The sequence below is a fragment of the Pseudopipra pipra genome, chromosome 21 (assembly GCF_036250125.1).
Source record: "Pseudopipra pipra isolate bDixPip1 chromosome 21, bDixPip1.hap1, whole genome shotgun sequence".
NCBI classification, from domain to species: Eukaryota; Metazoa; Chordata; class Aves; order Passeriformes; family Pipridae; genus Pseudopipra; species Pseudopipra pipra.
The window spans coordinates 312065-336396 of record NC_087569.1 but is presented as its reverse complement, the minus strand read 5'-3'; the positions used below and the strand labels follow the sequence as shown (position 1 = coordinate 336396).

Sequence of the window (24332 nt, the reverse complement as noted above, 5' to 3'; positions counted from 1 at the left end):
GATAAGAAAGTGAAAACATCCTACACTTCATATGTGAGAACTGAGACAGATAAAATAATTCACAAGAAAAGGACTGGCACCTTCTGACATTGAGTATTGTACCCTCTCCTCCCCAAAAATATAAGAATACTATTCCTTGACAGGCGCTGCCTTCACAAAACACTTAATTCTTTTACCTGGTATTGGTCATGTCTACGACATTGGGTGTGGTTCTTGCTTTATTGGGTGTGGTTCTTGTTTTATTTGAGAATTTTCTTCTTTTCCTGTGTTATCTGTTGAAAAAGCAGTAATGAATGAAGAAAAGGGGAACTTCCCCACCAATTTTGTGGTTGTACTTAATAAGGAAAACTTTATGAAAGCATGAAAAGCATTAATTATCCCTTTAAACTATTAATGATAAATAAAAATGTATTCACAGCAATCTGACTCTAGAAATTACCATTTCCACTTCAATGTAAAGCAGCCTAGGATCTTAGAGAACTCTGGTTTTTAAATAACGGAAATACAATGGCATTAGTAGGACTTCTCTCAATTAGAAACAGACTTATGCATTTTTCTATTTCAATCTGTCCAAAACAAATTCTGGCCCTAGCTAATTTTCTTCTTCAAAGAACAGTATTCCACGGGAAGGTATTATGGTATGTTTAAAAAAAAAACCCAAATTTTATCTTGTTGACTAAAGCATTTATCATCTTTTGATACAGGTTTTTCATTTCAGGGATGCTTGGAAGTAACTCAAAAGAATCTTGTACCTGTATAGCACTGGATATGTGACCTGGAGCCTGATTCTGTTCTTTTTATAAACAAAGAATATGATGTTGGAAGGAAATTGTTTTTTCCCTGAAGTTGTTTGGAAGGTTTGGGGTGAGGATAATTCATCACTACAAAGCCAAGCTGTTTCACCACATAATCATTTTATACCTTCCAGCCTAGTTCTGAAGTGATTTTGGGTTCTTTACCAATCATATGCCTTTTCACAAAAATATTTCTCTAGTTACAGGGTCTGAATCCAGTTTTGGGTGACAAATTCAAAAACACCCTTGTCTGTCTCTTCCAAACTATCATTTCCAAGGCCCACAGCTAGAATTCCTCCACATGACAGTATTCAGGAATAACTGTCCTTCTCCCTCATCATCTAACTTTGGCGATCCCACAGAGTTTTGGCATTATTAAGTCATCTGATGTTCCAGCTTTCAGTAACTGTGAGCTTAAAATCTGCAGCTCAGCTCTGCTGTGACTCTAATGCTTGCCTTCCTTCTGTCTTGACTGCTGCAACAGGGTTGATCCATACTCCAAGAAAGACTGACTTAAAACCCTCAGAGTGAACCTGTAACTGAGCTTGTAACAATCATTCTGGTTGAGCATGTTGGCTTGGCTCAGAGATCAGTGACATAACAGGGAAACTGAAGCAATGGAGACTGGAAAGGGCATTTCCATGGAAAAGGGTACAGAAGAACAGGAGTGCTGAGGTTTGCTGCTTTCTTTTTTGGGGCCACATAAGCAGGATTAGGGAATGAATTGAGGTTGAGAGTCTTAAAGTGCTGATGCACAGCAGGCTCCGTCCCAGGGCTGTTGGCTATGTTGCCATCAAGCTGCCATGGACACATCAGAGAGCCCCTCTCAGGACCACCTGACATGAAGGCAGCACCCTAGCACCCTGGCAAACTACCACAGCACCTCAGATCCTCTGTGCCAGCCACAGCAGAGGCAGGCATGGCAGTCCAGGGCCACGCCTGACAGACTGGGGTATAGCAAAGGCAGCATTTACAGGAGCAGAGCACACAGCAGACACCAGCATCCCAACTCTCATGTCAATTCTGTATTCCTGAAGACCACATGCAAAAGCACAGGGGGGGACACAAAATCTACAGCCTTCTTAGTCTCACATATGTAAACATATTAGGAAAAATTTTTTCACCAAAAGGGTTGTCAAGCTCTCCAACAGGCTGCCCAGGGAAGTGGTGGAGTCACTGTCCCTGGAGGGATTTATAAGCCATGTGGATGTGGCACTTGGGGAGATGATTTAGTGGTGGGCTTGGCAGTGCTGGGGGAACAGTTGGATTTGATGTTCTTAGATGGCTTTTCCGACCTAAATGATTCTATGATCCTATCTGAAAAAGAAACAACCCAAGTATGTTCTTGGACAATAGGAAAGCTGGATGTTTTTCAGAGCTTAAGTTCTGGAAGAACAACAATATTCCCCTCCCTTGCCCTCAACATGGTATATCAATACGGCATTCAGAGTTCCTGATGATGGCAATCGCTCACTTGCATCAATTGTGGAAACTACTGCACTGAATAATTAGATGCATCACTCAGGATATGAACAATCACTCAGAGCCTATCTATCGTCATGACTCAAGTGAACAACAGTTCATAAAACTCCTTTGTAAAATTACTTGAATAATAACATTTGCACAGAGTATTTTTCCCATGATGCAGCATGATATTAATATAGATGAAAAAATGTCCTGGAAACCAATAAAAGACCTGACTTCAAAAAAAAAGGTAAATTTTGTTCAACATTACTTAAAAATATTTGTTGATAATAACTGAAGAACACTTACCTCCTAGAGATACTTCTATTCTGCTTGTTTCAGCTGGCTCTTAAATGAAAAAAATACAGTCAAATGAATTTGAATATAGTTTCAACATGATGAATCAGATTAGGGAAATTAAGTTTTCCCTGAAAAAAAGCAACTAATTTTTGTTTTAACAATCAGACTTGTATCTTTTTGTCTGAGATAAGTTTGTGTAACTTTCTACAGTCTGCAGCAAATTATAAACAATCCCAAACATTTATTACATTCAACTACCTAACACTTTCTCTTCAAAGAATGGTTTACCTTGACAGACATACCACCAAGTTGCAGCACAATGTAATGTGCAGTTGCACAGAATACACCCCGTTCAGAGCAGCTTGAAAAAAGAGTCATCAGTCCTGATGAACACTGATGGTGAGTATTGGGGGAGAGTGGGAAAATGCAGAATACAGGACAAGAAGTATGTTTTAATTCCATGATGAGTTTTCTATTATCTCTGCATGGTTTATAAATGAACAGGTTCTGGGAAAGCCATTTAACCTTTTTAACACTGCAGCTGAGTTAAGGACAGACAGACTACATCAACCTCATAGACCATCAGCAGCTGATTTCCTCCCTCCCACACCTTCACATATAAAAAGATGAGCCAGTAGTTTCCTTTATAATAATTTTCATCATACAAGTGTCCCTTACTCTTAAAATGTTTACATAATGTTTTCTCTTCGTTTCCCAATTTCTTCCTGTAATGGTTTATTCAGTCAATTGCAAAAGTTTTTCCCACACTATACCAACTTGGGATACACATTTTTAAAAGGTCTGTGAACATTTAGAAGCTATACTGGATCAAAATGAAGTTGTTCAACCATGTTTACTCCAGTTATTAATAGCACAAAGCCGAGTTCTCCCTTCGGACTAAGACAGGTGATATGTGTGCAGTCCAGACACAGTCTAGCAGGAGTTACAGGTCTGCAGCAGGCAGAAATTCCATCCAGACCCCATTGCCAGTTATGTAGGCAAACTTCACTTGACTGAACATCTATTTGGTTCAGACATGCACACATTTGAGTTAAGAAGACATCAATAAATGGATACCGAATTGGTTTTATATATTGCCCCCACTAACCCTTCTTTTCAGCTCACTCATCATATGCAAAAATCAAATCAAGGAACATACCAATGACAAAGCTCAAAGAAAGTAGAGGTTCTTCCCATTAAATTATTAATATTTAACAGCTACAAAAGTCCCTGTTGCACACAATCTATCAAAATGATATGGCTCATCATGAGCAGTGTATACCCAGGACTTGACTATTAATGCCAATGAGCTGGAGAACTCCATAACCCACCCCTCCTGCAAGGACATACGTCATGCTCTGCATCACCTGGTAGTCCTGGGGCTGCTGCTGTGGGTGATGCTTCTGCTTCAGCTTTTTCCATCAGATCTAAGATTAGACATGATCACCGTTTAACTTCACAATGAAAATGGTTCACACGTAACACAAGGGCAACCTTTGAATCTGCAAATCCTGAAACTTGTCACATGAACAAGTTACTAACACTTGTGATTGAGCTGCTGTTCAGTATATTCTGTTACAGAAAAAATGTTCCCTATTTCACCTGCAAGCACCAAAAATTTCAAGTTTCCACATGTTCTTCATATGAAGAATAAAGCATCATACCTATAAGCAGTAGGCTCAGAGCCTTTCATTCACCTTGGTATCCATCAGTATAAGATCATTTTGATCATAATTAGTGGACACAGATAATGCCCAAACCCCACACGGTCAATGACTAGCCTGCTCCCCCAGCCCCAGCACATGCTGACAAATTGGCCATGGCACTTCAGCTAAGTACATTTGCCTCTCTAAACAGTTACCGTTTCAGCAGAATGCAGAATTTTTCACTGGAACAGGGTTGTGCAGCTACTGTAAAGTTCTTGCTTACTAACAGCTACTGTGATGGATCTAAATGTGTAAGTCTGTTGCTAGGTCAGGATCCTAAATCTCTTTGGTACTCTGCAGCTGAAAAATACAAACTCAGTGTCTTGCATTTTCATATGAAAGTTATGCTGATCTTATGCTGTTTAAATGTAAATTTACCCCCATGCCCTCAAGTTAACTGTATATGCATGATTAGTCAGAAAATCTTAATAAGAAAGACACAGACAGTTATACTGAGACCTTAATGACTATGGAGCCTCTGCCACTAAGCCACAATGTAGAAAATTAATCTTGGTAGGTTACGAAAATACATTTGTCATCAGTGTCTCATAAATACTTACGATTGTTAATCACAAGTCCTGGAAATGGTCTGGAAAAAAAAAACAACAAAAAGGCACTGCATGGGGTGTCCTCCCAGTGCAACCTCCCCACACTTTCTGTAACAGAGGTCATGCTAAAAGTAAAAAACAAAGTCAAATAAAACAGATGGAATAGCAGCTCTTGGGCGCTGTGGTTGTTCAGAACTAGTGTTTTGAAAAGTAACACACAAAGGAAGAGCTAAACCCTTCCCTTGGTCACCACTAGTTAACAAGGGGTCATCTCTTCTCTAGAGCTTCATTCAACAACACACATCAAAGTACTTTTGGTTAGAACATGTCATGATTAAGGGCTGAGAATTCAGACCCCCTAGTAAAATATATTTAAGAAATTTCTCTCTCTAAAGATAAACTGAAACTTTTAGACTCCTATAAAATCAACTATGATTTGAGGAGTTACATAAACTGATACATTTTTATTTTCAACTCCTCCTTAGTGCGATTCAAAAGTTTCATCTATTCTGCTTCATGCATACAAATTAACTTTGTATATATGTGTGTTTTATATACATCTGTGGAAATATACACATATAAATGAAATTCCGTTATACTGTAATTGGACAATACTGTATTTTAAAATCTTGTAGATACGCTCATTTTGTAGGGAAAAAATTATCAAAGAATTTACCTGAACTCAAGATTCTTAACACAACTGAAATATTTAAAAATACTAATAGTAATACTAATACAAACATACTATTTACTGTTAAGAGCCAACAAGCTCTGGACTTCATTCATGCTAGAAACATGTGGACTTTATTTGACCTGATATACTGTTATCCAAAAGAACCTCACGCTATTTAAAGATGCACTGCTACTTCTATTCTCTCACATTTCAATTTATTCCAGCTACAGGGCTGTGCTCACAGCACCCGCACAATCTAATCAACAGCAACTACATACCGAACGACAGTAAACTTGATAAGTTCTGCTGATTCCAAAATCTTCTCCATCGAGCTGATTTCCAGATAACTGGGTGCTTTAAACGCCACGCCGGGAGGCAACCCCTCCACCACCACACACCCAGGGTTGGTAGTGATTTTTCTGTATGGAACTTTCACAGGAAAATTCATACCAGTGGCTTCACCTAAGTGAGAGAGGTCATGTTTATTTTCAAACCTTATAATATTTATGACTACACTGAAGAAAAAAGTCCTCAGATGATTAACAAACACAATGCAAACCCAAGATTTCTATCAGATCTGAAATTATGAACATTCACTTGACAATGAAACCAGTACAGCGTTAGAAATAGAGGTGTTGGATTACATTCATGAACATTAGTCACAATTCCAACTCTGACTCCTCACCATATGAAGAACACAGATTCTGCTTTTACTAAAATAAAGTATAGAACGGGGTATAAAAGGAAATAACTACATGAAGGAAAACAAAGCATTTCCTGCAAGGCCATGAAAAGCAATTCAACACAGCACAAGTGAAGGAATTTCAGATAAAGAAACTCAGGTCATTACTGCTGTACAATGCAAAGTAAAAAACCCAAACAAAACTATACACAGCAAAAAGCTTATGCTGCATTTTTAAAATTACTCTATTCCCAAGTATTATGAGTTTGAGATTATGAAGCCCTGAGAAGAACCATGCAAAATAAATACTTCATCCATGTCGACACAGAAAGAAACAGGAAAGGGGAGGGGAACCATGAAGCAATCTAGACTCTTATGATTTTATTGTTTAAAACTACCTAAACTACCTACATCACTTACAAAAGATTCTTTTCTAAGTCAAAGCACAACATTCATATACAATTCTCAAATTTGTTCATTTTAATGATCACATATATAATTCACTGGAAGTGAATACTCATTCAGTAACTTCAGTATCAACATTTATTACACCCACACCTATGTAAAAACAGGGAGTAAGAAGCAATTACCAAATTTCTGGCTAAAAAGATCATTTACTTGCTCTCTCAATTGTCTGGTCTTTTCTACTTTTGACGGTCGCTCACTGTCATCATCTGGAAGAAATTGTTAGAATAGCGTGAGAATTAAGCACAAATTTTTTTACCCCTGAAGCTTGTTTATTCCTGCATATTTACTTAAAGCAGATACACCTGAAGGCTTCAAAACAGGTGCTGTCTTTGCTCCTCATTTTATCAGTAACACAGAATTGTAGAAATACACAAAAATAGATGGTTATTAAGAAATCACAGAATCCTAGAATTATTTGGTTTAGAAGGGACCTTAAAGCTCATCCAGTTCCACCCCCCTGCCATGGGAAGGGATACCTCCCACTAGAGCAGGTTGCTCCAAGCCCTGTCCAACCTGGCCTTGGACACTTCTAGGGATAAACCTAGGTTTACTGTCTAGAGATGATTTTGTAAACTTAATCTGAACCAACAAATTGTATTTTCTTTTCTTAAAGAACATAGAATGGTGGGGAAAGGTAAAAGCAAAGTGACCATTCAATAAGATGGCCATTTCTCATGGTTTCCAGTGAATTCCAATGGATGTACTATATGCCTGAGAAAGCAGTAATCAGTGTTAAGACCAAGCAGTTCAGTCTGAGTGATTACTCAATTCAGTCTGAGTACTGACCTCTTGAATTTGCCAAGAATTGCAAGTCAGTATTTCATTTATTGCATGAGAAAAATGCGAATACTTCTTAACTAGTTGTTGGCCCAAGAATATTCTAAAGATGTGACTGAAGAGATATTAATGAGTGTTAGAAAATATTTAACACCTCAATAAAAACAAAATGCTAAATTATGCTCTTTGTTGACTGTACTTGCATTTCAGTGAACCAGCCGGACAGTAGGAAAAACTTCATCGAACTAAACAAATGTCATGAAGAATATAAGCACAAATAGTATGACATGAAACCAGCCAGTATAGACACTTGGTATAGTTACTTGAATCATGTTCAGGTCTTCAGCACCAGCGGTTGTGTTCACCACTGTGTTTGTTGTGGTTCTTGTTGCATTGGCTACATCAGATGAATTAGTTTTCCGTAAAAGGACTAATTCAGAAAACATTTATAGAGAACTCAAAATTTTCAATCTCTTACATAAAGAAAATATTGCAAAACAACAGATATTGGCAAAGTTTTCAAAGAGAACCCAGTTTCAAAATAGGAGCATTTATTCCATGACCCACCTACCTACCTGACACAATTTTCTACTGGCTATCTGCACGCCCATCTCTTAAGCATTTGTCATTTAGATGACCTACATATTAGGAGCAAATAATTTATCTCTAGACCAGAATTACTCCTGTGAATCATATATTGCTGGCTACATTTTGATAAAAAACAGTAAAGAATACATCAGACGCATGATTATTGTGAATAACTTTAAGAAATTAATACTCCCTTGCTAGAACTATATTTAAACTGTGATTGGTAAGTGCTTTTCCCATCTTAAAAACAATCAATCAAGCAAACGAACCAAACAACTCCAATGTAGAATGAATCTTTCAGGAATTTGTTAACACCATACAGCTCTTATAATCTGTATTTAATCCTTGAAAGAAACTGTTACATAGAACATGAAGCAGTTGCAAAACTCACTTGAGGGGCTTCTAGCAGAACTTTCTTTAACAGCTGCCTCCAACATCTCAGGCCTGCAAACAGATCCAACATTTCATGTACAACAATAAAATTACATCATCAACATTAAAGAAAATGCAATTTTCTAGTATTATTTTATTAAAGACAGGAACTAAGTGATATCCTCTCAGCCAAACTGACAGTCAAGAATGCAATGACTTGAGAGGCTCCATAACTTCTTAGAATCACAAAATGGTTTGGGTTGGAGGAGACCTTAAAGCCCATCCACTTCCACCTCCTGCCATGGGCAGGGACATGTTCCTCTATCCCAGGTTGCTCCAAGCCCCATCCATCTTGGCCTTGGACACTTCCAGGGATGGGGCATCCTCAGCTTCTCTGGGCAACCTGTGCCAGGGCCTCACCACCCTCACAGGGAAAAATTTCTTCCTAATATCCAGTCTAACCCTGCCCTGTCAATTTAAAGCCATTCCTTCTTTTTCTATCACTACATGCCCTTGTAACTTCTCTTGCCACTGTTTCGACACTGGCACATGGCTATCCAAACCTGTTCTAGACAAGAAAATTCTTACACACCCCACTATATGAATCTCCACTTCTCAGCTCTTAGTACACAGCCAGCAAGCTTTATGAGTAACCTGTAAGTGCTCCCTGCAGTAGGAACTAAACCAGTGATGTGATAATTGTAATGAGCTAAGAAATCTGGACTTGTTCTTCCTCTCACAACAGCCTCTAAGAGTCTTTCAGAACAAAGAGAGTATTGTATCTTGCTCTACCTCTATAAGAGCTTTCTGGCCATTTCCTCAATTACTAAATATATTCCAGTGTGTATTTTATAGAGTAATTCAGCAACTTCCCAACACAATTTCATTTTTTGGTTTACATTTCAATACTCATAGAACAGATTACCAAAGACATATATGGGAGTCTTACTTTTTAATAATGAATTTTATTTTAGATTTGTTTCTCAGGATCTTCTCTAGTCTTGGAATTCCAAAAGTTGAAGGTTGGCGGAAAGGTACCCCCTCAGGTAGTCCTTCCACGTAGAAAACGTCCGGGAAGGATTCAAACAGTGAAAATGGCACCTTCACCGGTTTACCGAGTCCTAGCGCTTCCCCTGAAATGCAACAGAGCAAATAAGCTACCAGTTAGGTAACTCATGTGTATAGAAACAGAAAACCTCTGGTATAAATGGTATAGCATAGTTGGCACATATATAACTACATTAGGCAGAACCAGCAGGCTTGCCTTTTTTGGTGACAGCTATGAATAGGCACGAAGAAAATTAACAGTTTCAAACATAACTCATTCTGTTGCAATAAATCTCTTCATGATTTACTGAAAATTAGTAATTGGCAGCCAGTTCATGCCACTGGCTTGGTCTGCATACGAGACTATCCCATATGTATCTCACTTTGTTACAAGCCATGCATTCTGTCTCTGCCTCTTCTAGAGAACAGTACTGAGGGCAGTGAGATTAGTGCTCTTGTTCAAAAACCTGCACTCAGAAGAGTAATCAGAAATCATTACTTCCAAAACTCATTAGTTTCCAAACAGTCTGCACTAGAGGAAGTGCTGGAATACGACAGTGCACGTCTCTCCAGATACGATCCGTAACGCATTGAGTCCTGCAGAGTCATACAAAGTCCCATTCATAAGCAGAGTGAAGAAAGCTTAAAAAGATGTGTCAGGATGTGGATCACTGTATCTGTGGGTCATTAAAAAATTCATAATCCAACTACAACTTTTCCATTTCCAAATCCAAATAAAATAACTAGTGGAAATGAGACACAGGATTGCAAGCAAGTACATGAGAATGAACGCAGATGGGAAACTGTAGGGCACACAAGAATTGCAGGACCTCTGGAATAAACGTGAACATCTCTCATATATCTAACTGCATGTTCATAAGAAAGGCTTCTCAGTAAAAAAGAATCAATAAACTTACCACATTTTTCATTAAAAAGATCTTCGACTCTCTGCTTTAAGTCACTAATTTTGGCATTCCATGCCTCTGCCAGGAGGAAATTGAAAGAATTAAATCAACGCTCACACAATGAATCAGTCTTCAAAGAATATTTCAAAAAATGCTTAATAAATTATTACGTTTGATAACTGATTTACTATGGCAGTAAAATGTGCAAAATGGCTTTCATTCTGCAAAACTATATTCACATCAATCCTCATTTTCCTGAAGCTTTGAAAGATACTGCTATGAGATAAAGCAAGGGCTATTAAAATTAATCCAAGAGTGATCTAAATTTACAGTATTAGGCAGTATAAAATTTACTCATCTGAACCACCACCCAAAATAGTGGCAGAAAACTATTCACATGTTCAGTGACACAGCTCTGAAACGCACACCTCTCTCCTGAGATCTATAATCTCTAGCCCAGTTTCTACTTCAGTGGGTGAAATCAGATGGCCATCAAGATAAGCATTTTGTTTCTGACAGCAATCAGAGAAATTACAGTCACAGAATCACAGAATATGCTGAGTTGGAAGGGACTCACAAGGATCATCAAGTCCAAATCCTGGCCCTGCACAGGACTATTCCAAAGAGTCACATAACGTGCCTGAGAGTATCATCCAAATGCTCCTTGAGCTCTGTCAGCCCTGGTGCTGAGAGAGCACTGGGGAGTCTGAAAAGTGCCCAACCATCCTCTGGGGGAAGAACCTTTTTCTAAGATCCAACCTAAATCTCCCCTGACACAACTTCATGCCATTCCCTTGGGTCCTTTTACTTGTGGCTGCACTAAGTGGTCTATGGCTGGTCTACAAAACTAAAAACTCAGTTTAAAGTTAAAAAAAAAAAAAAAAAGCCTAGGTCTAGCAACAGCAAGCAAGTCCAAAAAAACTGAACACAGCTCTGAGTATGAATAATACCCATGTCAAAAGGAGCAGTCATTCCAAATCAGTATCTTATATGCTTTCTCAACTGGCTCAGTAGGAGTAAAGTATTCCTTTCTTTCACATTTTTTGACCATAACGCTAAAAAGAAAGCATGTGGGACAAAAAAGAAAAAGCAAATAACAACAAACTTTTATATATATATATATATATATATATATATAAAAGTAAGGATGCTGAAAAAAAGGTTCACTGAGACAGAATTGCTTACAGTTACTCTGAGTGCAGTCACTCATCTTATTTGACTACAAAAAATTTATCTGAGTTGCAAATTGATGCTGCTTTCAATACAGAGACTCCTGTGCCAGAGCACTGCATAGACAGGCCTGGGCCTTTAAGCCCAAAAAGCTCCAGCCAACACTCAGGAACACAACTATATGGCTTCCAGTCCTGTCCAGCTTTTCCTTTATTGATTTTACAAACTTGGACTAGGCAGTCATGCATAACTAGCTCTGATAGAGCATGGCTTACCAATGTTAGTTCAAATCCTTCCTGGTTGCTACAGGAATGGTATGTCTCCACAGTGATGTCAATATTTCAGATTTGTTGAGTGCTTATGAAATTTATGCACTTTATCAGATCTTAGCTGGGTTTATGCACTTTGGTGGTACTTTGCACCAGAAAAGTCCTTCAAGGGTCTGAAGCATCGTGCAGTAAAGACCAGCAAAATCCTAATGGGCCTGACCAAACCCAAAGATCTAACGGACCTGTGCTGCATTTGTACAGCATTCTCCATACATCATTTAGGATTTTTCTAATGCATATTACTCCACGTGATGAAGAACTGAATGTATGTGAAAGCAAGAGCTTCAGTCATTCACTAACTGTACAACAGAACATGAATGCAAAATGTCTGATATGTAATCAGAATGTTCCATACCAATATTAAAAGAATGCATCTGTGCCAATTCCCACAATACTTACGAAAAGAGAAGTCTTTTCCTTGTAGCTTGAAATTTATATTGGAGCCATTGGTTTGAGAATTAGTTTGAGTCCTTGTTGTTTGTGTTTTATCAGGACCTGTGAAGAGACATTACATATATACATGCAGAGAGCAGAAGCAAGACATCATACAAAAACAACACATCAAAGCTGATTACTAGAGAAATCTTAACTTCTGAATTAAGAGTAGAATAAAAAAACCCCCTTAAGAAGTTCTTGTAGGATTGTATTTAAGCATTTGATACTACTGATCACATCTGTCATTTCTCTGCCCATAAGCTACGTCAGTTCCCACATCTCTGCTTGCAATAATGGGCCAAGCAAGCTGTCAAATTCCAACATTCCACATAAGCATCATCTACACAGAATCCAGTATTATTCAGAAACAAAAAATAAAACTGTTTCTATATTAAAGTGTATCTGGAGCCTTGAAATGAAAGAGTTTGCTACATGAGGCAGGTGTACAAGTTATTTATGGACTACAAAAGCTGAGAAGAACAGAAAACATAAGAAGAATAAAATAGAAGAGCATCAGAAGAATGCTTAATGATATTTCTTCCATACTTCCATCAACAGTAACTTCAATCTCTGGGACATTTGAATTGCGTGCAGGACTTCGCGACCTTTTGGAACTCCCTGGACTCGTTGCTGGAAGCCAAGAGAACACAAGGTGTAAAGCACAAACCCTTTACAACATATATCCTGCACAGCTAACAAAAAAAACCAGCTGTATTCCAAAAATTCCAGCAGACTGAACTAAGTACACTGTAAACCCTGAATAATACAGTGATGCTCACAGCCCTAAAAAGTAGGTTTAGTGCTCTTGAAAAAGGCAGGTATTATACCTAAATTTTCATGCCACTAATTCAGAAGAGAAGACTTCATTGTTTCTAAGGATGAAGGACAGGTTTGGTACTTTTTATTATCTAAATAACAAAAAATTATTAACATCTGAATTTTTTATAGGCAACTTCAAGGACTTTTTTTTTCTTATAAAATATAATTTTTACTTACTGCAGTTCACAGCTCTCAGTTAAATATGGTTTAAGCCATTAAAAGCAAAATAAAAGTTGTCAAAATTGGGTAAGTTCCATTTTCCATAGTAGGATAGTCAATTTAAAAAAACAGATAAATTTATGGATTATATTTTTCAAATAATAGCATTTGAACAGGCTACTATGCTAGATCATCTTAATGCCCTTTTTTTGCAACACCCATATTTTTCAACCACAAAGATCTTTCAGTCTGCTAGGGAAGCAGAAACTAAGTATTTAGGAATTGATGGCAGCAAATTGTTTACCTTTTGTGTATTTTTTATTAGCCAGTTTTCGAGACAAATAGGAATTGAGAAGCTCAGGCCTAGAAGTTGGACAGAATACAACCTGATCAATTATAAGTCAAATAATACAGCAAAATGTTACCATTTCTTGGAATTCAGCTGAGTTCCAACACACATAACATCAGCTCTTTACAATAAAATTCTGCTAGAAGCATAGATGACTCTCCCTCTACTATAAGCAAAAAAAACCAACCCAACCATAAAGCTACATTTTCTCATCTGTAATTTTATTTTGAGTCTATTTTAAGCAAAAATATTAAAGAAAAAGAAAAGAAAAATAAGAAAAAAAGCTTCCAGGTACAAGACCATTTCCCCTTCCCTAGATCCTTGATGCATGAAACACCCAATTTATACATCTACAGAAATTTAATGAGGAATGTATATCCTTTTATGAGATGAAACATATGTGCAAAATGGTCTTTCTGTTTCATGGAACCAGAATTTAGGTAGCATTTAAAGCCTAAAGTTGCTGGGAATAAAATCAAATAACTTCAAAATCATGAGTAAAAAGAACTGAATTGCAAACATACTTTTTAATAACAAATTTGATTTTGTCACTCGCACGGATAATTCTTTCAAGGCGTGGAATTCCAAACCATGTGGGACTCCGGAAGGGGATTCCATCTGGCAAGCCTTCAACGCACAAATGCGCAGGATTTGACTCAAATATAGCATAGGGAACTTTCACTATCTCTGAAATCCCCAGAGCTTGGCCTGAAAATAAAGATTAAATGATAGATTACACACTCAAATGGGTGGAATTTTATCTCAAGTGACTTTATTAACCTTCGCTTACAGAAGCTCTGTTACTCAGAGCTAATAAAAAACCCCAAACAACAGAAATATCTAAATAGATTTAAACAGATTTCCTATTATTTTCTGTAGAATAACTGCAAATGGGGACTTGGTACATCTTGTTACAGGTAACATCTAAGCATGCGGTGTCTAATATTTTCTTTTAAGAACTTTTTTTCATCCAAAAGCTTTTGTGCACATACCATCATCTCTTGTCACACAACTGGAAAAATTATGGTCTAGGATGCTGCTATAAAAATATTTATGTCAGTTACAGGATAGAGTCAGTAAAATATAGGTAAGAGGAGTCAAGATTTCCATATCTGTCCTAGTATATTTCTGATGCTTAAGTAAATACAGTAACGTTTAAACAGAGGGGTTTTAAAATGCAGCAGCATTACAGAACGGTTCATTTAGCTTTTAACTTACCAAATTTCTTACTAAATAACTCTTCTACTTGGTTTCTTAGGTTTGTGATCTTGGCATTCCAATCTTCTCTCTCTGAAAACCAGAAATAGATATGTCAGAGAATGACTCAGTTCTAGGTACAGAGGTACATTTGAACACATTTCTTCCAACATAAGAACTTGAAAACTATCAACACAATCACATCTGAGGAGACAAGGATACACAATGAATAATTGTGAATAATGATTACTAATAGCGGATTAATGATACATGCAATTCCTTCTATATAATGGAAAATCTGTTTAAATATAGTTACAAATTTCAAACACTGACCCAAGTGGGAGAACTTGTTTTTCAGAGCCTTTAGATGCAGGAAGAAACTATTTTAGTGGCTCTTACAAAGTTGGAATTAATTAATCATAGTGTATAATAAATAACACTCTTTAGAGTAGAAGATGAGGATTTAAAGACTGCTTTGCTAAACATTTTGATTAGCATAAAAAAATCATCTTCAGTCGTATTCTCTATCGTAAATAAAAGCCAATTACAGGAGTGCTAACTAGCACAGACAATTTGTAGCTTAGAGAAGAAAGCAAAGGATGTGGTATAAAAAACACTTATTTTCTAACAAACAGCATCATACTTCACGTTTCATCACAAACCACAAATAACAAATAGCTGATACTGAGTCAAACCCATTCTTTCCAAGCTGTGGAATGCATGCAGGGAGGAAGCTATACAGAAATTTTTTGTTTCCAAATCCTATTTTTGACTCAGAAATTACCTAACTTGCTTAGTTCTAGTGTCTTATACTTCCATGGCAAGATGCATTATTATTTTTTGCAGTCTTGCCTACTTATTTGATAGATTTCACAGGTATTTAAAATCTGCATGTGTGTAGTTTCAGTGGCAAAGCAACTAGAGTAATTTACTTTAAAACACTGAAGTGTTATTCATAAACTATCTGTTGAGAGCACAGGATTAATTTTGCAAAAGAATAATATTTTGCTTAAAAGAATTCTAATATTCTTTAGCAACATCAAGTTTGCAACTACAGTAGGAAGATCCTTGGTCTTTGTCTGGGAAAGTGGTTTTCACTGGTCTTTAAGCCCAGGAGAACATTTGTTGTGTTTGCCTGTCTGATATCAAACCTTGGACCGTAGAAAGCTTTGTGAGCACTGGTAATTCCATAATCACTTATTAGTTAGTGAAAGATACAGTGAAATAACCAGTAAAAAAAAAGAAATTATTCTGAACATTCAGTCTGAGGTTTAAGAATCATCATCACTACTTACCTTTCAGAAAGAAAACTTCATTAGCTGTTTTTTTACTGCTGTCACTGGCACCTGCTGTTACTACTTTGAAAAAACCTCAGACTCAATGCTGCCTTTTCCTCTGCTCCACTGTGAACCCTACCTTTTCTACTGAGCTACCCACTTACTGAATATGAGTTTTTTCCTAAAATCCAAATAAAATCCACAATACGTTGTGATGATATAAGACAACTACTGCTTACATGATTATTAAATCATATTCCTTTTTTTTCTCCTTCACATGAGCTATGTGTGTGGAAAAACATAGGAAGCCCTGGATATCCATTTGTGTTATTATTACAAGCAGATTCATACTCCTCTAAAACTCAATGAGATATGGATGGCATATTCCTGTAGCAAGAAAGTGCCAATACACTCCAATTCAGGGCATTCGGAAATAAACCCCAAAACGATTCTCCCCCCTTGTTAAGGCACTTCATGCTTTGAAGAAGCTCCTACAACTCCTTACCAACAGAGGCCTGAAAAGAGCTCAGGATCAGCTGTGAAATGCCAAGGGCCTTCAGAGCTTTCATTCAGGCCAGGACAGTAACTCCAGTTCCCTGGGGCTGTGAAGGTGACCCAGTGTAGTTATTCAAAGGCAGGTAGACTGCACCATGATCCCACAATCCATGTTCATAGTGATCAATTTAATTCCTTGCAGCCCCCATGAAGAACATGCCAACACACTCATCACACAAGGGTTACTTGAAAAATGCTGCACTTATCCACCAAACCAAACCCTTCCATTCCCACTTGGAGACAGCACCTGTCTTACCTCTTGGGTTCAACCTGGGCTGAATAATTTCGGTTGAAGTGAGAGTTAGCAGCTCTGGTCTGCAACAAGGACACAAATAATCTGCTTATTCTTGACATAAATTAAATATTACTACCTATCATGACATGAATTGAAGAGTCTGAATTTTTCTATTATGTTTTTCACACTTGTCAACATGCTACAAAGGTATTTTGTAATACTTGTCTGGATTGCAAATACCCACTTTTTAATGCAGAATATTTAATTTGCCTATTTGGTAACTAGAAACCAAATGCTTCATGACTTCATGAAATCAAGTGCTTGATTACACACAGGGTGTTTGCTTAGCCTCTTTTTTAAGAAAACCTCAAGGTTTAGGCATTAAACAAATACTTACTTTTTGATCACAAATTTTATTCTCTTGCCCACTTGAATTATTTGTTCAAGGCAAGGGATTCCATACCAGGAGGGACTCCTAAAAGGGATGTTTTCTGGCAGCCCTTCAACATAGAGGTCAGTTGGATGAGCTTCAAATTTCTTGTATGGAACAACTTTGGGCTCACTGCTCCCCAAGGCCTTGGCTATTGGAACAAAATACATCCAGTAACTGGACAGCAATCAACCTTCATTAAAAGTTAGCTGATACCAATTACTCAAGCTATTGCAATTGTTATCTTAGAACCCGGGACAATGCAGGACATCTAAATCCAAGTCTCAGCACACCAAAAATGTAAAAAATTTGCCATATTGCATGATGGTCTTGCTGGGCGGTCACAATACCAGACTGAGGATTACTGGATTGCTCACTGAGGCATACTACAGTGGTTTTATCCAGAGTTTTTAGTCTATAACAGAGCATTATGCAACGTTTTATTCTAGCTCTTAGGAAGTTGACTATTTTTTCATATTGGAGAGGATATAAAAATTCACCTGGAAATGTTCTAATACTAATTTTAATGATACTGCAATGGACATAAAAAAGTAAATGGCTAGTTTATTCACCATCAAAGGAAAAATATCCAAATAGGAGGGAATTGAGAGCAATCAGAAGAGCTGTATATATGACTTATAATTATTTTTTAAAACTATGACTTTACCTTGTATAAGCAGTAAACCGAAACATTCTTTTTCACTCAACTGCCAGGATTTTAAATATTTGAAAAAAAAAACCTGATCAAAGATCTCATTCACTTAGATGTTCAAAGGAAGGAATGAATACAACCTTCAAGAAATACAAAGCTATAAAGAAAAGAAAATAGTGTACTCACCAAACTTTTTACAGAAGAGTTGATCTACCATCTTTCTCAGTTTGGTGACTTTGGTATGCCACTCCTCTTTTCCTGTATTTGAGACTGACACAGAACAAAAACAAAATTCCTTAATTATTTTGGTTTTATTTTCAGTTGTTCAGTTTACAGCATGCATAATCATCCTGCATTTTCAGGTAACACAGAAAATGCTGTGAGGAAGAAGCATGGATTCAACTTGGAACTAGAAAAAAATAATCATTAAAAATGACACAATATTAAAACTGAACAAAAATCCACTGAACCAGTGACATCACTTCCTACAAAATACACAAGAATTACAATGCTTTCATCAGCCACCTCTGATCTGCGGTCCCACTTGGAGATGGGATTAGATTTTTGCCAGTGTCATTTTCTGAAGAATTATCTTGATATTCAATGCAGAATTAGGCATGCCTATGGAATGAAAACCTGCTTACAAGGGATGAAAGGACATATAATACAAATCACTTTTTTCTTCTGAATATGTCTTTGTGACCAATAAGTCAAACTTATTGTCGAAGCTTTTTGTGAAGCTCGTACAAGACACGGGCAGCTGCCACGCTGTGGGTTTAGCCAGCATGCAGAAGCAAAAACCTGCACTCCATAACTGCACTGCACCAGGCTGGGCTATCAGCATAAGCACCAGCTCATGCTTCTCCAGCCATTCCTGAGCCAAACCATCACTGCCTGACTGGTTTTGTCTTGCAGCCAGTATCAGTCTATTAAGGGTTTCAGGACTGAAGCCATTCTATAAAACCTTCCTGACTAGACTGCTTCCCACAGGAATGCAAACCCAAATCATCATTTCCTCTGCCAGTCAAAATACAGGTTCCATATTCACGCCATTCCTCTCCTGCTGGGGATACAAGCTAGCAGGTGCTACGGACAGAGCAGGACATTGGACATGGAGCCAATGTCTTTTAAGATGGCAGTGGACACATGGAGTAGCAGAGGAGACAGTGAGCTACTGGGAAAGAGGGAATCCAAACAGGAAGAAAAGAAAACTGAGGGAAAGGAGGCTCAGACATCTGCTGTCTTCTGTGTTCCCTGAGATGTTACTGACAGCTTCCACAGATGCTCTCTTCTCTTAGAAAGGATGCAGAGGTCACACATGACTATTACTACAAGTTGGTGATGACAAGAAATGTAAGAAACTGTTCATAATGCTGTGTCATAAAAATTGCTTACCACTGGTTTTCTTAGCTACAGGGGTTTTATGAGATAAGTAATGTACTTCCTTTGCCTTCGTAATCAGTACAAACATATTAAATATGACTAAAACAACAGAGAAAAGGGCTAACTTGACCCAGACAAAAGTACACCTAGGGTTAAGGCTCAGTTATTAGCCTACCTACTATTTTTGTAGTCAGATTTGCTGCTTGAAGGAACAGTAGGTTATTAAGACTCAAAACACTACGTTAACTTATACTTCAGGAAAAGTTTAATTCCTGCACACATGTTAAAGACACATTTTTATGGCATAATTGCTTTGCTTAATTTATATCCTTGATATTCATCTTAGTACAGTCTTTGATATACTTTTTACAACAGAAGACTATGAGTATATAATACAACATAATGGTGTTGCACTAGTGCAAACAGTTCTGTCTATATGCTTGTGTTACTGTCTGAACTAAGGACTTCTCTGGTATTACTAAAATTCACAGTTCAACCAGGTTGAGGGTGCCAGTTAGCATTTTGGGTTTGGGAGCAATTTCTTTGCAACTGTTTTTTCAGACATACAAGCTTTCAACATTTGGTTTAATTGGACATTTAAAAAAATGCTCTGAAGCCCAAGAAACAATAGAATTCAACTGAACAGAAAAACAAGTCGGGGAAAGATATTTACCAACTAGTGTTCGTGCAAAGGTACAATTTTTTCAAAACTTGATTCTTTTTCAATGTTAAACTTCTTTCTCCCAGTTTGAGAGGAAATGAATTCATGGGTGCAACTGGAAAAAAAAAATCTATTCCTGTAGTCTTAAATTTCCATGGTCATTTTTGCTATATTTGGATGGGTGCTCAATGGAGAGAAGATGTGTAAGAGCATGAATCTGCTGAAAAGTATTCCTGATGGGAAAAGTGGATGGAATGTATTATTTTTGCACCACTATAATCACTATGTTCATCAGTGCATTTCAGTTAATCTGATTTTGGAAAATACCATATATAAGCAATTATTCCACAGTACGAACAGTTCCCAGTAAACTCTTATCAGCTGTGGAAACTGTTGCCTTTTCTCTATATCTCAACAGACTAACACCTAGCTCAAGGTTTTTCCTTTGAAAACCAGCTCAATCAAATTAATTGACAGAGTGTTAGTAACATTGGCTTGGATAACCAGTGGAAAACTGCTGTCCCTCTGTAGCTAAAGAAAATTCAAGTCCAGACGAATTATTTGCAATGTGTTATTAGTAAAAGCAAATTGTAGCCACCACTAAGACTGACAAATATGAATATCATACTGTACTTGTACAACTCACACATTTGAAAACTTACCTCCTTTAGCTGTTTTGTCCAATGGAACATCTGTTGAATTCAGAAGTTCATCCCTAAAAGATTTAAGATACATGCTTAACAGTAACAGACACTTTGAGAAACCAGCCTCCAGTTACAGCCTCAAGTTACTACTGAAGGATCAGAAAAAAAACAACCAAACAAAAAACGCCTCAGGGGACATCATGATTCCCAACATTAAATTCCAATTAACACCAAAGTAGCATAAAAGCTAATTGGAACACTACTGACAAAACATTTTTCATGCCTGATATCCATATCCACTTGAGCTATAACATTTCATGGTAACATACAGGTTCCATTAAACTTAACTCTAAGATACATTTCATAAGAAACAAAGATCCAAACTAAAAGTTTAATCTCTAAAAAGCAAAACTTCAAAGCAGACACTTCGGTTTCTCAAATACATCTAGTTTTATCCACATTTGAACAAACAAGAAATTAAGCATTCTGATGTTTCTCACAGAGCCAAACTGGTTTTTGAGCTGCTCTGGTTACCACATATTACAAAACCGATAAACAGCATAAAATGATTTCTGTTAACAACTAAGACAAATTTGACAAGAGAAGGTGCCAGCATTGCATGGATACTAAAATCTATGCATAGTGTCTGATTTTAAGTCAGACAAAAGGTAGATCTACACTTCTTCCTCTTTCCTAGTTATCTGCAAGCGTCAGGATGACAGAAACTGGCCATGTACCTCTCAAATAGGAGCAACTAGCACAGGGGCAGGGGCTGTCATTACTCCCAATTCTGAGCCTGACCACTGCAATCAGCAGATTCCTGTCCATTTCAAAAACTTGGATTAGGCCCTACACCACTAAACCCCAGGAAAACATGACCTGATACTGAAGCTTCCTCTAAGCTTCAAGCAGTCTCTAGGTGCACCTTAGGTGTCCTTCATGTATGCTACCTGATCTACCTCCAGGCACACACAAGACACACATCCAATTAAACCACAGGAACCAGTAGCTATATCTTGGCCTCAAGCCTGCCCTGGGAGATCCTCTATACAGATATAGCCATAGACACTTTGATACAGCGTTCCAGCAAGAAAAAAAAAATAAAAACACAAGCTGAAATTTAGGCCAAGATCCTCAGATAGCATCAAATATGCCAAAGTCAATGGCTTTTAACAGGTACTGCAGCTGAAGAGATTTGAACAGTACAAAGAGATCTGCTCATGACAAGAAATCCATAATATTGAAGAGATCTGTCCAGAGATCTGCCCACACCACTGTGGTGTTCTGCTGGTCTGATAAGCTGAGTTTATCAGAGTGAACATCAACTAAAAATCCCTCCTTAGTATTGCAAATGAATACGTCAGTAGAAACCAGTCTGGAAGTTCTTGAAGATAAAATGAAGCAGAGAGGAGCCAGCAGAAAACAATGAGTAATGTACAGACAAAAATTCAAAGTTCCATACCTTTTAATCACAAATTTAATCCTCTCCTTTGCTAGAAGTATCCTCTCCAGCCGGGGAATGCCGTACGTGGATGGACGCCTGAAGGGGACACCTTCTGGCAGCCCTTCCACTTGTAAGTCTTCCGCAGCTGACTGGAAGAGTGAGTATGGGATAGACACTCGACCTTTTGCTTTTATAGCTTCAGCTTTGAGGAAAAAGAAGAATAAAAAGATTAGACTGGCTTGTGGCTCTAATCAAATTACCTGTTTGATATCACTCTGATAAACATTATAATTAGTAGATGGGCAATAACCCCTCAGCACATTTAAATATGCAAGCATTCATTGTTTTTGTTTTGTAGCAAAATCACTCTGATTCACAGTAAACAAGCTGCAGATGTAGATCCTCCTCTTTTCCCTTTACTCTGTAAATGTTTCTTAACAGTTAACAGTTCATAACAACTGCACCTGTTAGAGTGAAGAGTCACACTATTTTCATTTTGTTTAATAGTTCATTTTGAAAGATGAAGTTACCTAGACTTAATTATAAACCAAGCATGTTTCAGTTCACTAGCTCTTACTATTATTATTTGTTACTACTATTGGCTTACAAAAGTCATTAAAGCCTTGGAGGAGGGGCACACATCCCTTCTTTTTCAGTGAATTCCTAAAGTTGTGGTTTATTTTAGAAATCCAAGGAACCACTAAGGAAATAAACAATACACTTCTAACACTATTGAAAAAAGCATGGCCTTACTAATGAGGTCTTTGAAGCAAATGGAAAGCAAATAACTGACTCAGTCACAGATGGAAAATAACCTCCGTGTATTTAAGTTATGAGGACCATAATCATATCAATACATGTATCAGGCTGGCAAATACTGGAGAATGACACAAGGCTTTGCAAATATGAAGAGGGCTGATTTCTTTATACTCCCAAGGGTATGTTAATTTTGTAAGCCATGCAACAAATAGTTCGGTACATTCTGTTGTTTCACTATGGAAATTAGATGTAAAAAATTATTTGAGGAGAGAAAAGCCAAACTGAGGCCAAATTAGAGTACAGTGATGTTGTGGCAGCATTTCTGAAAGCAAAACTACTCTGGGCACCTTTTCAAGCAACTTAATGTCACATCTAAGTGGCCCGTGGTTCAGACATTGTCTATGCAAAATGCTCTCATTAACTCACAAATTTTTAAATGCAATAAAAGTTTTAAAGCTACGTGGGTAACACACTCTTTCAACCACTTGGAACCAGAATATTTCTAGGGCTGTTTATCACAAAATAGGCAAACTTTGAAAACAAGTGCATTTCTTAGTACAGTTTTCTATTAGTCTTGTACATATGTCATCTTAGTCTTCTATGTATCTTAGTCTTCTATGCTGATCGGAACTGAGTGTCAAAGTTTTAGAAAACTGCAAGAACGGTGTTTCAATTAGACTTGGTTTCAACTGGCAAATACAAGATAGCCAAAACTGGAGACAGAGAATAGAATCATAGAGATGGACACGAACCTAATGATGAATCTTCGCAAATAGACTAATGAAACCCTACTCAAACACATGCCAAAGGTGCTCCAGAACAATCAAAAGAGCTGTTGTGTATCACCTCAGTCCTTCATTAATGTAGATTTTTATTGCAGTCATATACCTCTTTCAAGAAATTAAAAAGAAAATTATTCTCAGCCGTGGGGGCTGTTGTGGCATGTGGTGAAAAGCGCAACAAATCCAGCAGACAAGCTCAGGGTAACAGATCAACATCACTAAAACCCAGATCACTACCAAGCATCAAGTAAGAACAGCTTCACAGGAACAGAAATCCTCTCTGTTTACGTAAGTAACTAATAACAGGTAAGTTTTTACAAGTGAGAGTCTTTATTTCTCTTAAATCAGCAAATTTTTTAGCCAGTACACTTCATAGAGCCTAAAAACACCATCAGCATCACAGTCTGCAGTGAGGCTTCTCAGATTTGGAATCTTACATGTTTTTGCACAGAAATTCTAGTGAATACAGCTTTCATTTTTATAAATTAGTCTGTATATGTAAAGTCACTAACAAGTAAACCCATTTAATTTTCATCTAGACACAAAACTATATTTTCAGATACATCAGTTGCAATGGATTACAGTGACTGACATTGCTAAAACACTTTGGAGCTACAAAAGCCAACAAATTAGAAGAGCATTCTGGGAATTCTGGACATCCATAACTCATTTCAGTAAATGGGAGATTGCATGCCCATACAGAAAGAACTAGAGTCTGATAAGGAATT

At 37.4% G+C, this 24332-nt stretch overlaps 1 protein-coding gene across 14 annotated transcripts in view; it reads right to left on the bottom strand.

Moving 5' to 3' along the window:
- GTF2I (general transcription factor IIi) overlaps positions 1-24332 on the bottom strand; it is a 105189-nt gene that overhangs the window by 1923 nt on the left and 78934 nt on the right. For 13 of the 14 annotated variants that reach the window (XM_064677585.1, XM_064677587.1, XM_064677586.1 and 10 more), the window contains 19 exons: positions 22082-22265; positions 20638-20690; positions 18118-18201; positions 17247-17430; positions 16871-16929; positions 14804-14875; positions 14110-14293; positions 13541-13599; positions 12805-12888; positions 12223-12318; positions 10337-10402; positions 9322-9505; positions 8392-8444; positions 6758-6841; positions 5764-5947; positions 4825-4853; positions 3926-3985; positions 2568-2606; positions 177-272 (listed from right to left, as the gene is read on the bottom strand). In XM_064677585.1, the coding sequence (XP_064533655.1) occupies positions 193-272; positions 2568-2606; positions 3926-3985; positions 4825-4853; positions 5764-5947; positions 6758-6841; positions 8392-8444; positions 9322-9505; positions 10337-10402; positions 12223-12318; positions 12805-12888; positions 13541-13599; positions 14110-14293; positions 14804-14875; positions 16871-16929; positions 17247-17430; positions 18118-18201; positions 20638-20690; positions 22082-22265 (1838 nt within the window). In that variant the 3' untranslated portion in view covers positions 177-192. The remainder of the gene's footprint in view (positions 1-176; positions 273-2567; positions 2607-3925; positions 3986-4824; positions 4854-5763; positions 5948-6757; positions 6842-8391; positions 8445-9321; positions 9506-10336; positions 10403-12222; positions 12319-12804; positions 12889-13540; positions 13600-14109; positions 14294-14803; positions 14876-16870; positions 16930-17246; positions 17431-18117; positions 18202-20637; positions 20691-22081; positions 22266-24332) is intronic. The other variant, XM_064677584.1, reaches the window with a different exon arrangement.